Here is a 16,221-nt window from a genome sequence, read left to right on the forward strand (position 1 = left end):
CCCCCCCTGCACCACACATGTGCCCTGATTTAGACTACTGATGACTCTTACCTGAATCTATTTTATCTGTGATGGGACCTGGACATTTTTGAAGGGTGCAGGCCATTTGGTTTATAAAATGTCTCGTTCTGGGTTTACTGGTGTTTCTCATGATTAGACTCAGGTTATGGATTCTTAGCAGCTATACTCTATAGGTGGTGTGTTCTCTTCAGATATGAGAACGCATAGCATCCGTTTTTTAGAAATAATATTAACATCTAAATTTATGATGGGATTTGGCAATCCAAATAATGCAGAATCGTCTGAATTGTTTCTTCTGAGTTTTCAGGCAGAATTTAATGAGGGAGAGTCTATAATTCCTCTATCCACCTAGGCAGATATCCTTGAAAAAAAGAAATCCATTTTTAAACAAATAGTATAACTAACATGACATTAGATGTTCAACTAGTGGTTTTTATATTACTTGGCATTCACTTTAACAAGTATTATTTGAGTATTTACCAAGAGCAAGAACTGTGTATCAGTGGAAACAGAGGACTTAGAAGCATATCCAGGCCACGTAAAATCTGTGTTTGACTCAAACCCACATGTTTTAACTTACGCATAAATCTGGAGCACTAAACTGAAAGCCCCTTGAGACCAGGAACTGTGTTCATACATATGGCACCTAGTGCATTTCTTTGTAAGTCCCCATACGTATATACTGAATTAATGGATAACTCATAAAATTCATGGAGTCCTTTCTTTTTAAAAATTAGCCAATGAATGTAAGCTCCAGGAGGACAGGAATATTTGTTTTATTCACTCAGGCAAATACCTGTTGCATGGTAAGTGCTCAGTACATATTTGTTGACTGAATGAATGTGAGTAAACCCATTTTTTAAAGCAAGAATCTTCTCATAAAGTAATGAATTACACTGTAATTCCCTGTCTGCAAATAAAAATTTTTTATAAATCTTTTTTTTTTTTTTTTGCTGTCATCAAACATGGAGGTGTGGGAGTTGAACCCAGGGCCTCATGTATGCTCAGCGTGCACTCTACCAGTGAGCTACACCTCCTCCTGTAAATACAATTTTGTATATTGGGATTTTTCATCTAATAGACTTTCATAAGCTTATACAGTCAACCAACTTTCTTCAATTTTTAACTTCTTTCTTTTTCACTTTTTCAAAGACACCATCAGAATTATTTGAACTTCAGGAAGATGAAGCACTGCGCAGGTATTCTTCCTGTACTTACGTTTGTCTACATCCTGTTGTCTAGTAGGAGTCTTACCAATGAATATGTTAGACATTGGACTTTCTTGGTATAACTTGGGTCAGAACCTCTGAGAAGAATCAGTTCATTGATATGTGGCTGTGAGTGTGTTAAGTATCTCCAGTGGAATAAATAAAAAACAACAAGATCCAGAGTTTCTGAGCCCTCAGTGAGTTCCTACTAGAACACCTTTAGCAGAGAATGTACATCGAGCAAAGGAAAACTCTTCTGTAGCTAGGACTCTAGCCCCAGACCCCTGTGTGTTCTCTCTACCTGGGGAGCTAGGCTGGTTCAGATATAGGCCACCAGGATTTCTTTTTCCCTTCTAACCTAAGACTGAGACCTAGAAAGGCACATTGGTGTTACGCACTGTGCTGAGTCTGATTGGTCGTGGCTTGCTCTCTTGGGAAGACTGTATCTGTACTCAAATCAGAAAATGTGGTAATCTATTAACGGTGCTTGGCATAGGCATGGGAAAGGGAGTGGTAGCATGTGCATCACAGCTTCTTGCCATTCTGGTCTGGACCAAAGCAAGTCAGCTCACTCATGAAGCCCTACACCCTACATTGGCCCTCGAGATCTGATAGTGAGAGAGGATGTGGAAAGATAAACACTGGAAAAGAATTTTTCCTGGTTTGGGGAGAACTGGCCTAGTATCCCCTCCACGCCCTTCTTTCCTCTGGGCACCCCTTCGTCCTTGCTTAGTCCTTTAAGGGCAGGGACACCGTTGTCTAAGCAAGAGGTAGCTCCTGGAGCATCTGAATGAACCAGCCACCTGGACAGGCTTAGAGGCAAACAGTTCAGAGAGGGAGAGAGAGAGAGAACCCCAAGAAGGAGATCCCAAAGGGTACTTCATGACAATTTCATAACTTCCTGCCTTTTCCCACTGGAATGTCCACACACCCCCTTCCAGTACAGCCGATTGTCTTGCTCTTCTCTGGAGGGGGCCAGTCAGCCCTGAGTCCAGAGGCTAAAACGTGCCACTAACAAGGTCCTATGAACTAAACCTGAAGTTTCCATGTGTAGTGTTCAGTGTACTTTGCAGCTGTGGTTTGTATGATTTGTATTAATTCCTTAACTAGAAAGAATATAAATTTTGGGAGGTTGACTAACCATTTCACAGATGAGAGGACTGAGGCTTGACGTTTATTGTCTTTATTACCTTCTTTAGCTGTGAAGGAACTCAAAAGATTAAGCACCCTTTAAAGGAGATAGCCCTTCAGGCCTGTGTTTGGGATGTCTAATGACTTTTTCTATGGACAGTAAAACAGGTCTCTAGTTTTGCTAATCTCACTAAATTAAAGTCTAAATGTAATTAACAATTTTTTTTTCAGGGTCCTGTATCTCCTTCTGTCTCGCCCGGTTGATTATAGTTCAAGAATGCTATTCATTTTTGCAACATCAGCTACAACTGTAAGCTCTACAGACTTAGTCAAAGCTCATCTTTGCATCTAAGCTTAACATTTTTTTCCAGCTTATTTACCATTTACAAGTGATTAAGATAATGCTCACTCTGTACTTACTCAAAGTGCGTCTTACTCTACAGATGAGGGTTGTAGTATCTGCCGAGCTCCGTTCAGTGCTGGCTTCTGAGACATCCTGCTCGGCAAACTGAGTGGTGCAGCTGTTGACAACTCCCACGGGTTATCCACATTCACTGTTTTAACGCCCTGGTCCAGCTGCATCCCTAACACCAGAGGCCCCAACGAGCCAGCCTGAGAGAAGTCTCCACCCTGGTCTCCAGGCCCTGCCTGAGCTGTCACACCCCCTCCCCACTAAACTCTAGGGATAACTTTCCCTTAAAAGGCAACTCGATCTCAGGCCTTCAGGCTTTTGCATATAGAAATGCTCTCTGAGGCAGTTGGAGCTGAGGGAGAGTAAAGGTGTAGATAGAAGGAAGGAAGGGGAAAAGGCTGAGATGCTGATTGTATGTCCTTGACCTCAAGATGGGGGAAATCCCTGCTTGCATATTAGTTTATCTGATCGTCATTCTTTCGAGTAAAAATGGCGTTCCATGAAAAGTGCCTGGTTCAGCTCACAGCTCAGTCGTACAAGGGCTTTTCCCTGAAAAGACCCATCGCATTGCAGTGTGCTTTACGAGTACTTCCTGTTTAGTCATGTAGAACATTAATGAATGTGTTTTGATTGATTAATAGTAACACGTATTCAAGTGTGAACTCGTAGTATTATATTCAGGAGTTGCGGTTTAATAAAATTAATCCTTATTGCTTCGAGAACCTTCTTAAGTGGACGCCTCTTGCTTTCAATACTGCAAATATGAAGAATGTGGTGGCTGCTACAGCAGTTGGGGGTTCCCACCGTTCACCCACCAGTGCAAATGTTAACACAGTGTAAAACGCAGGTATACTGTTACAGTATTATTACAAAAGTGGTTCTAACTATTTTCCTTCTCAAAGAGTGTAAGAAACCCTCCAACCCCCATGCAGGGGTCCATGGGACACACTTTAAGAACCACTGACTCCCTAAGGGCGGACATAGACTTTAGTCCTTTAAAAACTGATGTGGCTCGTGTTACCTATAGATGGAAGCTCAGTTATCCAGCCACAACACGCAGCACAGCTCTGCAAACCTCTTTTGGTCTTACAGATGTTAGGTGTGCACCAGCTCACTTTCGCCCACAGAACGCGAGCCCTGCAGTGTCTCCTCTATTTGGCTGACAAGGAAACTGTAGAATCTCTCTTCAAAAAACCCATTGAAGAAGTGAAGTAAGTGGAAGTTTAAAAATCGTATTAATAGAGAACATTCTTTGGAAGCATAACTTTTAAGCCCCATAGTTCAGAAGAACGCGTTAGATAGAGGGGCTGCGTCAACGTGGTTCTGTGGCCTCGGGTGTCCGTGACGTTCTGGCAAAGGGGAAACAGGCCATTAAGAATGTCTTGTTTCCCTCGAGTCTTTGAGACATTTAGAAACTGAGTGTTTTCTTCATCTTGCTCAGATTGATTTCTTTTTGTATATATATAGATTTATTTATTTATTTTTGGCTGCATTGGCTCTTCGTTGCTGTGCACGGGCTTTCTCTAGTTGCGGCGAGCGGGGGCTACTCTTCGTTGCGGTGCGCAGGCTTCTCATTGCGGTCGGTGGCTTCTCTTATTGTGGAGCACGGGCTCTAGGTGCGTGGGCTTCAGTAGTTGTGGCTCACAGGCTCAGTAGTTGTGGCGCACGGGCTTAGTTGCTCTGTGGCATACAGAATCTTCCTGGATCAGGGCTCAAACCTGTGTGCCCTGGATTGGCAGGCGGATTCTAATCCACTGTGCCACCAGGGAAGCCCCTGAAATTGATTTCTTTCTAATATTCCATGACTAGATTTCGAAGCCTAAAATAGACATTTAACAAGAAACTGTCCGATATTTCCAAGGGTTGGCTTTTATTCTAAATGTAAATGTGGTCAGTGAGGATGATTCCCATACACGCCTCTGTTTTCCAGATCTTATTTGAAATGTATAACTTTTCTGGCGTCATTTGAGGCTCTGAATATCCCCATCACTTATGAATTATTTTGCAACAGTCCTAAAGAAGGAATGATTAAGGGTCTATGGAAAAACCACAGCCACGAATCCATGGTACGTACGCTGAGCCATCCAGCAGTGGGGCCTCCATCTTCTCAGATGCTCTTGTGTTCACTCAGCTGCCTGCCACCTCTCAGAGTTCTGAAAGACAGAACCAGAGAAACTCTTGGTTCCTGAACAGGTCTGCTGCTCTGAGGGCTTCCTGACTTTCCTGTCCTGGCAGGTGACAAGACGACTTGGAAGTCGCCCTACCTCTCTCCCTGAAAGCCTAAGGCCTGAAGCCATCCCTGCCTCCCCGAGGGGACACTTTTGTAATCCCTCCCCAAGTCCTGCCTGTCCTCCTCGAGACAGACCTCCCTGTGTAGGGAGTATTGTTTCTCTTCCTTCTAGTTACTGGTGGGAATGTAGTCTCTGAGGCAGTTGGAGCCCAGGGCGGGAAGGGTATGAGGCCAACAGGCAAACTGTTCTAGGACAGAAGAAACAAAGGGGGTGGAAGGGGAGTCTGAGATGCTGTTTGTGAGTCCATAACAGCAAGAAAGAAAAAGAATAATTTTTTTTTTCTTTCCCTAGAGAGATGAGGGCCTTCACTGAAATTAGGCAATAGATGCACTTTGACTATAAGCATGTTTTGTCTTTAGCTGCCCTACCTTTTCCAAAGGTGGTTTGATTTACTGGTGTCTCGAAACAGTATGATTTTTTTTTTTTTTGTCTGCTTCAGGCCGTAAGGTTGGTGACTGAGCTTTGTTTAGAATACAAAATCTATGACCTGCAGCTTTGGAATGGACTCTTGCAAAAGCTTCTTGGCTTCAAAATGGTAAGTAAGACTCAGTGCGCTAGACTGCAGTGTATTTTAAAGATTTTGCACAGCATCTCCTAAACATGTTGCACCGATACTTGTTATTGAGCGGATGGGTGCTGAACAGCACTCGCTCTTAACTGGCTTCATGCCCAACTTACAGAACTTGGCGTTAGGCCAGAGAAAGTACAAACTCGAAACTGACATACATTTCATTGGAAACAAATGGAAGTTTCCCTGGCCTCTTTTGATATTTGTGAATTTGTAAGTGACCTTCTCTGGTGGTCCTCATGGAAGATAAATTTTACTGATATTCTTGTGAAAGTTTAATTTTCACATTGGAATTTTCTGTTTGGGTGGTCTTCAGAACTTTTGTGTTTTATTTTTTCAGATTCCTTATCTAAGGAAAGTTTTAAGAGCCATTTCTAGCATCTATTCTTTATGGCAGGTATGTAGTTTTCTAAAGTAAATTTTACAGAATTTAATCTTTATACTCACTGGCTAGTGCTGGACACACTGGATTAAGTAGTCAGTTCCTCAGTGAAGCTGCAGGATGCTGTTCCATTAAAGTGGTGCCTGAACCCAGAATACTCAGCTTGGACATTGTCTCATCCAAGACATCACTTCTCCCAGCTCTTCAGGCCTTAGGAATCACATCTTCATTTATGCCTTCAAAACACTTTGGCCCGGGGGCTTCCCTGCTGGCGCAGTGGTTGAGAGTCCACCGGCCGATGCAGGGAACGCGGGTTCGTGCCCCGGTCCGGGAGGATCCCACGTGCTGCAGAGCGGCTGGGCCCGTGGGCCATGGCCGCTGAGCTTGCGCATCCAGAGCCTGTGCTCTGCAGCGGGAGAGGCCACAGCAGTGAGAGGCCCGCATAGTGCAAAAAAAAAAAAAAAAAAAACCACTTTGGCTCAACTGTAACATTGGTCACAGTATAATTTATTTAAATCACACATTAGACTGCCCCTCTTGGACTTCGAGGGTCCTTAAAGTCAAAGACCATGTCTTGTTCATCTTTTCTAAATTTCATGTGTTGTTCAGTTGTTCACATGCATAATATATATATATAATAGAAATATATAATTTATTCTTAGTTTAAGAAATTAGAACATATGCTGAGTAAAACATGAAAATTTTTCTTTACCATTTCCCTTCATAATTATCTCCCCAGAAGTGACTACTGTTGACAATTTCTTGTGTTTTCTTCTAGAGCTTTACTATTATCATATAAGCAGGGGTGTGGGCATGTGTGGGTGTGGGTGTGGGTGTTGTGTGTGTATGTATTCATTTTGGTACATATAAATGCAATCACATTCTAGACAAAGTGTTTTTTTCCACATAACAGTGGTATCTTGGAGATTGTTTCACATCAGCACATATAGATCTTTTTTTTTTTTTATATATATAATTCACACGTAAAATTTACCCTTTTAAAGTGTACAGTTAGGTGGCTTTTGGTATATTCACAAAGTGTGTTACCAGCATCACTATCTAATTCTAGAACATTCTCTTCACCCTGAAAATATACCCCATATCCATCACGGATCATTCATTCCTTCTTCCCCCCTCCCTCCAGCCCCTGGTAACCACTAGTCTACTTTCTGTCTCTATGGATTTATCTATTCTGGGCATTTCATATCAATGGAGTCATACAATATGTGGCCTTTGTGCTTCTTTCACTTACCATAATGTTTTCAAGGTTCAGCTACATTATCGCATGTATCAGTGTATCATACCTTTTTTTAAAAAAAAATAAATTTATTTATTTTTGGCTGCATTGGGTCTTCGTTGCTTCGCACAGGCTTTCTCTAATTGCAGCGAGCGGGGGCTACTCTTCGTTGTGGTACACGGGCTCCTCATCGCAGTGGCTTCTCTTGCTGCGGAGTACGGGCCCTAGGCACGCAAACTTCAGTAGTTGTGGCCCACTGGCTCAGTAGTTGTGGCTCACGGGCTCTAGAGCACGGGCTCAGTAATTGTAGCGCACGGGCTTAGGTGCTCCGCGGCATGTGGGATCTTCCCGGACCAGGGCTCGAACCCATGTCCCCCGAATTGGCAGGTGGATTCTCAACCACTGAGCCACCAAGGAAGTCCCATATCTTTCCTTTTTATTACTGAATAATGTTTCATCGTATGGATAGACCACATTTTATTTATCCATTCATCAGCTGATGGATATTTGGGTTGGTTCCACTTTTTGGTTATTATGAATAATGCTGCTCTGTGAACATTTGTGTATAAGTGAACATATGTTTTTGTTTCCCTTGAGTGTGACCTAGGAGTGGAATTATTGGGTCTTACAATAACTATGTTTAATCTTTTGAGGTATTTCATTATTTTTAACTCTTAATTGTTCTCCAAAATGTGGGATAAAATGTATCATAAGTTATTTAACCACTTCTCCTATTGATGGAAATTTATATGTTGCCTTATTCATTTTTTGAAATTCTTTCTCTCCTTCTACCTTTCCTATGGTCCTAGCACAATATCTGGCACATACATAGACTTAGTATAAATTTCGTTTTCTGAATTGAGTTCTGACACTTTTTTCCCAAATGCAACAATAATGAATCGTGGAAAGATACATGGACCCCAATGTTCATAGCAACACTATTCACAGTGGCAAAGATACAGAAGCAATCTAAATGCCCATCAACAGATAAGTGGATAAAGAAGATGTGGCGTAGATAGATAGATACAATGGAATACTACCCAGCCATAAAAGAAAAGAATACAATTTTGCCATTTGCAGTAACATGCTTAATGAAGTAAGTCAGATAGAGAAAGACAAATACTGTAAGATATCACTTATATGTGGAATCTAATGAGCGTGTATGTAAAACAGAAACAGACAGAGAAAACAAGTGGTTACCAGAGGGAAGCGGGGAGCGACAAATTAGGGATATGGGATGAAGAGATACAGACTACTACATATGGAACATAAGCAACAGGGATAAAGTATATAGCACAAGGGATTACAGCCATTATCTTATAATAACTTTTAGTGGAGTATAATCTGTAAAAATACTGAATCACTGCATATAATATTGTAAATCAACTATACTTGAATTTTTTCAAATATAAATAAGAAGGTATTTTGCAGAGCAAAATTAATAATAATGAATCAGCCAGGATTATATGTTAATATCCTGAAATATACAGTTATGAAGAAAATTCTCCTAGAATCTTAATGATCTACAACTGGGAGATATCAACTTACAATTTTGGTCTTAACGTCAAGAATATAAGCTCTAAGTGTATATAGTTCTGTGGCTGCAAAATAAAGAGAAGTTCATAAGATCCCAGACATGAATTCTTTAAAATATTTGTTTCCGCAGGTTCCCTACTTCAGCAGAGCCTGGCAGCGCGTGGTTCAGATACCGCTACTTTCAGGTATCTTTCTCTCCCCTCTCCCCGACACACTGACAGTAGCATTTTTTAGTTATGTGTATAGACACATTATTGTTGCTTTTCATTTTCAGCCTCTTGTCCTTTAAGCCCCAGTCAGCTGTCAGATTGTTGTGAGAGTCTCATCGCTGTCCTAGAGTAAGTAAAATATTTGTTTTCCTACCCCCCAAAATCAGATTTGTTGCTTATAAAATTCCTTTCTAATAAACGTTCCTATGAGTAATTCCTTTTTGGGGGGGAGTTAAGCATACCACTTGATTTGAAAATAAAATATCTCTATTAATGTCTACTTTCCACATGCAGTGCGACTAGTGAACTTATATTCAACCTGCATTCCCTAAACTTTGTACCCAGTTTTAATGTGAGCATAGAGCACCTTTTGTGGCTACCGTAAATCATAGTGTTGTCTCATAGATTTTGAGTCTTCTAAGTATTCGTCTTTAGCCATGTATAGACTTTCAGACACAATTATAGCTGCAGTCAGGAGTCCGTGTTCCTGTAGATCAAGTCTTTTATTCCACGAAGGATGTTATAAAAGGCTCAAGCTACTCATTACTAGGCATACGTTATGCACCAGCACTTTGATGTTTAAAATTATTGAAACCATAGACAGGTAACCACTGTGGAAAACTAGGAAGGCCAGTATAATCTAGTGAATATGATAGGTTATTAACTAAGTAACGTGCTCTCTTGAAGATGTCCAGTTTCAGATGATCTTGACCTGATGAGAGCGGCCAGGCTGTATGTCCAGTTAGAGCTTCCGGCTTTTGCATTAGCCTGTCTAATGCTCATGCCCCACTCGGAAAAAAGGCGTCAGGAAATAAAGGTATCTTGCAAATTGTTCCTCCAGGGCTGCCAAGGGTGTGGCAGGTCTCATGCTGCATGTCCCCTGCAAAAGGTTCCACTTTCTTTTCACCAGACCTGTAAAGCCTGAGTGGGGTGGAAGGTTTGTGTGGGGGTCTGGTGGGAGGCAAGACTGAGAGACAGTTGAAGGTTTGTCTGAGGGATGCCCGAAGAGGAGTTTGCACCTTATTCTTTATCAGTGGGGAACAGTGAATTTTCCTGCCAGAATAAAGTGAAATGATCAGGCAGTATTTTCGAAGGAATAATCCACGTGGGCCTGATGAGAGGAGAGAGGGGGCAAGAAGTGAAGCTCTTGGGCATCATTGCATTTGAGTAGGAATTATCCAACAATCTTGTGGCTAGTCAGGGAAGCCTGGGGGGGGGATAAGTACCCAAAGTAGGGTGGTGGCAACGAAAAGGAGCTAGGTGTGAAAGATGCAGCTTTACTTGGTGATCAGATGTGGGAGATAGAAGAGTCGGGTTGTGTGTGGGTGGCTAACAAAGGCACCAGGAGCTTTCTGAGGATGGAACTTTTAAAAATAGCTCCCATCCCCTTTATACTATAGAATAAATAGAACAAAGCATTTGGAAATGTTTTACAATTATTTCCCCGCGGGTAGAGAAGCCAGTACATAGAGATCTATATACATGAGCACACATAATTTTTATTTCTCACTTGCTGTATTCGTTGCATTTTTTCAGAGCCATCTGTGCCTGTCTTTGACTTTGTTCCTTTTTGACTTCTTAAACTCATCCATTGATGCTTTTCAGAGCTTTAGTGTTTAAATAGATTCCTTTTGCCACTTAGAATGACAAAATGCTTGTTAAGCAACTCTTTGCTGTTGGAATAGTTATTTGTAAAATGCTTTTTTTCCTTATTTCAGTAATTTTGTTGTTGTTGTTGATAGAGGTGGGTTTTTTCCTATAGTAGATATGCTTTATGATATTTCAAATTTAAAAATGCAAACCTTCCAGGTTTAACAGAAATTAGTAGTAATTATACTTTTCCATTAATTATGTTTTGATTTTTTTCTCTAGAATTTTCTGGGCTCCTGTGACCCTCAGATCATTTTACAGCAGTTAGAGGAACATATGAATACTGGCCAGCTGGCAGGGTTTTCACATCAAGTAAGAGGCAATTTCCTCTCCCTTTTGTTAAGAAAAACTTGATATTAGAAGGTAATAAATTTTCCCCAAACCAAGATTAAGCTGAAAACTTACCCACTTGATCTGTTTGTTAATATATACACTTATTTTGCTTTCATTCAAGCCTCATTTAATTTTTAAAAGGCAGGGACCTGGCTGTCTTGTTTATTTAGTGTCTACTCGGTGGAAAATCTGTAGCCTTCAATACTTGTCACTGTGAACAGTTTTCCTTGCAGAAAGTCCCAAAGTGCTTAACAACAACTTTGTATTTATTCACCGTATACTGAAATGGACCAAAGCAGTCCCCCCTGCCCACCCCCTCAAAGAGGAGGCTTGGTCACGACGCGATGATAGTTTAACTTCTAATTGTCAGAAATGTTTTGGTATTGAATAGGATGACACGACATCTAACACATTTTGCGTATGATGATACCTGTCATTCTACAGGTTAGAAGTCTGGTCCTGAATAATATCATAGATAAGAAGGAGTTTGGGATTCTGGCAAAGACAAAATACTTCCCGGTGTTGAAATCACACATGATGAATACCAGCAACGTCACTGAACTAGTAAACTATTTGGCAAATGAGTTAAGGTAAGTTAATAACATTGTTTAAAAAACAACTTAATGTAGAATTTCCTTAAAATTTATCTTTATTTTGGAGGAAAATATCAAATGATCGTAAAGCTATTTGATTGTAATGAAAGGCTCCAAATAATTAAGCTGTAGCATCACTACGTTACACATATCTTGCTACTAACACATACTAAGAGGTTTGTTGTCTTGTAATCCAATCTCTTGGAACATAAACTTGGAAGCAGACAATTAATCAAGCTGCCTGACCTCCCAAAATAGTCCTGCTCTAAAACCCCACATTACAACTTTACTCCTTAGACACTTGACCGAAGAATCAATGGCTATATGTAACATAATTTTTGCTAAGCTTGGTTATCTAATTTTCCAGCACCCACAAGTTTAAGGGAGAAATGGGCTGGCACAGAAGAAAGGGAGAGCTTAGTGAGGATTGAAGTATTTCTGGGTCCATCCCTACATTTGGCCTCACTGTGCTGATCCCTGGGAGGTGTCACTTTCTCAGTGCCGTGCCATGGATTGCTTTCTGCTTGTCTACCACTTGTGATCCAACCATAATTACAGGTTGTCGTTTATGAACAAGTAGCATTTTTTGAGGTTAACTTGATATATATAATCAACTGCACATACTTCAAGTATGCCACTTGATACACTTCGGCATGTGTATACACCTGTGAAGCCATCACCACGGTGGAAAGGGCAAGCGTGCTTATCACTCCCACGGTTTCCTCATGCCCCTCCTCTTCTTTCTGATTCCATAGTTTAGATGAAGCTTCCATCTTTATAACTGAATATTACAAGCATTGTGGGAAACCTTTGCCACCAGAAGCCACTCCCTGTGAAACTCTGAAGGTAACTCTGGCCCAGAGTTACTGGGTTCTAACCTGACACGGTTTTTATTTCTAGGGTCTTAAAATTGAGCCACCCTGTTCTGGAGATAAATGTATTTTTATGCGTGACTGCATGTATTTTTATTATATTTCACTTTTTGTATGAGAGAGTCCAGACCAGGGATCAAGAGGCCTAGGTTCCCCTCTCAGCTTTATTTATTTAATTTTTTTGGCCACACCGTGAGGCTTGAGGGATCCTAGTTCCCCGACCAGGGATTGACCCTGGCCCACGGCAGTGAAAGGGCAGAGTCCTAACCACTGGACCGCCGGGGAAGTCCCGGACAAACTAAATTTTAAAGGGCTTAATTAATGCTGTGCTGGAGTATCCATTGCTTTTATTACTTCTTCTTTAATTAGCTAGGACATATATGTTCACTGTAGAAAAACAAAAGGAAATCTGGAAGAGCGGAACTTCCCTGGTAGTCCAGGGTTTGAGAATCCGCTTTCCAACGCAGGGGATGCCAACTGGATCCCTGGTCGGGGAGCTAAGATCCCACTTGCCGCGGGGCAGCTAAGGCCACACCACAGCTACGGAGCCCATGCTCTCTGCATCTCGCGTGCCACAACTAGAGAGAAGCCTGTGTTCCATGACCAAAGAACCTGCATGCCACGACTGAGGCCCAGTGCGGCCAGATAGATAGATAGATAGATATAGATAATTTTTTTAAAAAAAGAAATCTTGAAGAGCAAATATAATAATAACAAGAAATCTGATAACTTGAAGTCTCAGAAACTAGAGATAAGATCATTGTTAATAATTTGGTGTACGTTCTTCCAAATGTTCTTGTGTATAAAATATGCACGTAAATCACTTTTATTCCTGTTCTGAGCTTAAATATAAGGTAAAAATTTTAATTTTGATCATGTTTTGGTAGTTTTAGTGGAAGTAGTTAAGTTATTAGCGGTTGTTTTCTTCCCTTGGTCCAGATCAGTCGCATTAAAATAAGCCTGCATTTTGTTAACATCCATTAATAACTTCACTTCTCCACTTCCAGTCTGTTGTGCTCAGTGGCATAAGATTACTTTTTTCAGAAAAGGGAGAATATTGATTCAGGAGACAGATTTGTGGCCCTTAAAAGGTATCTGTTTTTCTCCAATCATATCTGTCTAAAATGCAAAATAATCTCATATGTAGATTTTTAGCAATATAGTTAAGGGCTTAAGTTCTATAGTTTATCCAGCCATTTTCTATTTGAAAAACTAAGTGACATTCATAAAAATGCTTCTGTGTTTCTTCCCATTTAGGTGTTTCTTAATGGATCATAGTAGATCATCAAAACTTTTTTCAAGAAGAATAGAGGAAGTTTGGAATCTGTTATCAACTGACTGTATTTATTACAGTTTTTAAATTGTGCAGTCTGTGTACAGTAGCTATTGTCAGATGTTCCTAGAGAAGTAATAACTAAGATGCTTAATAATAGCATATCTGTCTCATAAAGAACTCATGTCACAAATTAATAAATGTTTTCTTTGCCAGTTATGTGTGTAACTTGTAAAGACTATTAGTTTTTTGCTCCCCCATAAGAAAAGCAGCTACTTATATCCTATTTCTTCCATCTATATAAATAAGAATATCAGTCTTTTTAACCTCATTCTAGTAAACATGTATATAATCTTCGCTGCAGAGCATATCTGTCAGTGGCCAGCCAGAAATACAGAAACCACTCTAGCTAGTTGAAGCAGAGAAGGACTGAGTGTCAGGAATTGGTTACAGAGCTGTCAAGAGGACTGAAAGGCAAAAGGGAGATGAAGAGGGGGCGCTGGAGAAACTAAAGGGAAGGGGCTGTTCGCCTAACATCAGAAGCTGCTTTGAGACTTCCCTGGCGGTCCAGTGGTAAAGAATCTGCCTTCCGATGCAGGGGACGCAGGTTCGATCACTGGTCAGGGGACTGAGATTCCACATGCCGCAGGGCAACGAAGGCTGCGTGCTGCAACTACTGAGCTTGCGTGCCTCAACTAGAGAGCCTGAGTGCCACAACTCCAGAGCCCATGTGCCCTGGAGCCTGCATGACACAACTAGAGAAGAGAAAACCCGCACGCCACAATTAGAAGCCCGTGAGCTGCAGCAAAGAGCCAGTGCACCGCAACAAAAAGATCCTGCACTCCTCAGCGAGGATCCTGTGTGCCACAACTAAGACCCGCCGCGGCCAAAAATAAAAATAAAATTAAATAAACAATTAATTAATTTTAAAAAGAGCAAAGGAAGCTGCTTTGCCCCGGAGCTCGGGCGCTGCTGTTCCGGAGGCTGAGCCTCCTCCCCACCGGCACTGCTGCCCACGCGGCACTTGGTCACCCTCGGCTAGTGCTGCCGCCTCCAGAAGGGAAAAGAGGCAGCGTTTTGCTTTCTCCAGCCTCCTGATTTCCCGTGCCAGTGCCAGAAAACAGCAGGAATGAACAGAAGCCATCTGGCAAGGGGTCTGGGAGACGCGGTCTGCAGGCTGTAAGCCCCCGGCAGGACAGGGCAGGGTGGAGGCTGGCCTGCAAGGGCGGCGTGGAGTTGAGAGCCTGCAGCCGGGAGCCACCCAGCGCACAGAAACATCACTCACACCTCTCTCCTGCCTGTGTAGTCCTTCGCTCTACTTGTCAATAAACTGAATTTGATAATACTAGAATGTGTTTGCCTTTGCTTTGCCTGTTGAGAAAAATATTTCTGTAGGAAACAACGTAATATGACTGAAAACATGGGTTTTGGATAAAAAACAAGTCTGGGTTTGACCTCTGGCTCGATCACCTACTAGCTGTGTGACCCTGGGCGAGTTACATAACATCTCAAAGCCTTAACCCCCTCGTTTGTAAACCTCCTGCCTGCACGAGGGTTAGAGGCCATCCACTTGCTCCCTTCTGGACATTTACGCCAATATTTTCCACAAAGCTTTTTCCTTACTTGGAGTTATTTCCTTAAGATACATTCCCAGGAACAGATTCACCAGATCAAAGGGAGTAAAGGATTTTTTTTTTTTTTTTTTGACCGTGCCAAGTGGCTTGAAGGCTCTTAGTTCCCTAACCTGTGATTGAACCCGTGCCCCTTGCAGTGGAAGCTCAGAGCCCTAACCACTGGACCACCAGGGAACTCTCAGGAGGACATTTTAAAGACTGGATGCAAATTGCCAAGCTGCATGCTTTCAAAAGGTCTTCTTCACAAAAGCCTAATCCTGCCAGAAACATGAATGTCTGCTTTACTGTATCCTCAACGTTGGGTGATCATACTTTTTTTTTTTTAATTAATTACTTAATTTATTTACTTTTGGCTGCGTTGGGTCTTCGTTGCTGCGCGCAGGCTTTCTCTAGTCGCGGTGAGCAGGGGCTACTCTTCGTTGCGGTGCACAGGCTTCTCGTTGCGGTGGTTTCTTGTTGCAGAGCACAGGCTCTAGGCGCACGGGCTTCAGCAGTTGTGGCACGTGGGCTTAGTTGCTCCACGGCATGTGGGATCTTCCCGGACCAGGGATCGAACCCGTGTCCCCCGCATTGGCAGGTGGATTCTTCTTAACCACTGCATCACCAGGGAAGTCCTGGCAATCATACTTTTAAAAACTTTTTGCTAATTTGATAGGTGAAAGTAGTGTCTGGGTGTTTACATTTGTACTTCTTCAATATCTATGTGATTGAACCTTAAGAAAACTAATTATAAGCCTGAGATCACAAATAGAGCCTGTGATTTTTTTCTTGGGCATAAATGTGCAAGGAATGAAAGGGTCAAGTGGTGGCACTAGAACGTAACAAATGGAAATGAACGTTCCGGCTTCATGGACTCAAGCTGCGCTAAAAA

General features: G+C 41.8%; 1 protein-coding gene across 1 annotated transcript in view; it reads left to right on the forward strand.

The window, feature by feature from the left end:
- The window catches only part of KNTC1 (kinetochore associated 1), a 70,814-nt gene extending 56,884 nt beyond the window's left edge, over positions 1 to 13,930 (forward strand). The window contains exons 52-64 of the mRNA XM_067015778.1: positions 1,174 to 1,220; positions 2,592 to 2,670; positions 3,865 to 3,983; positions 4,703 to 4,838; positions 5,503 to 5,598; positions 5,972 to 6,028; positions 8,917 to 8,971; positions 9,061 to 9,124; positions 9,683 to 9,812; positions 10,868 to 10,957; positions 11,423 to 11,568; positions 12,327 to 12,417; positions 13,701 to 13,930. Coding sequence (XP_066871879.1) covers positions 1,174 to 1,220; positions 2,592 to 2,670; positions 3,865 to 3,983; positions 4,703 to 4,838; positions 5,503 to 5,598; positions 5,972 to 6,028; positions 8,917 to 8,971; positions 9,061 to 9,124; positions 9,683 to 9,812; positions 10,868 to 10,957; positions 11,423 to 11,568; positions 12,327 to 12,417; positions 13,701 to 13,721 — 1,131 coding nt within the window. The 3' untranslated portion in view covers positions 13,722 to 13,930. The remainder of the gene's footprint in view (positions 1 to 1,173; positions 1,221 to 2,591; positions 2,671 to 3,864; positions 3,984 to 4,702; positions 4,839 to 5,502; positions 5,599 to 5,971; positions 6,029 to 8,916; positions 8,972 to 9,060; positions 9,125 to 9,682; positions 9,813 to 10,867; positions 10,958 to 11,422; positions 11,569 to 12,326; positions 12,418 to 13,700) is intronic.
- The last annotated feature ends 2,291 nt before the right edge of the window (positions 13,931 to 16,221 follow it).

Source organism: Kogia breviceps, chromosome 15 (genome assembly GCF_026419965.1).
Source record: "Kogia breviceps isolate mKogBre1 chromosome 15, mKogBre1 haplotype 1, whole genome shotgun sequence".
In the NCBI taxonomy this organism is placed as follows: Eukaryota; Metazoa; Chordata; class Mammalia; order Artiodactyla; family Physeteridae; genus Kogia; species Kogia breviceps.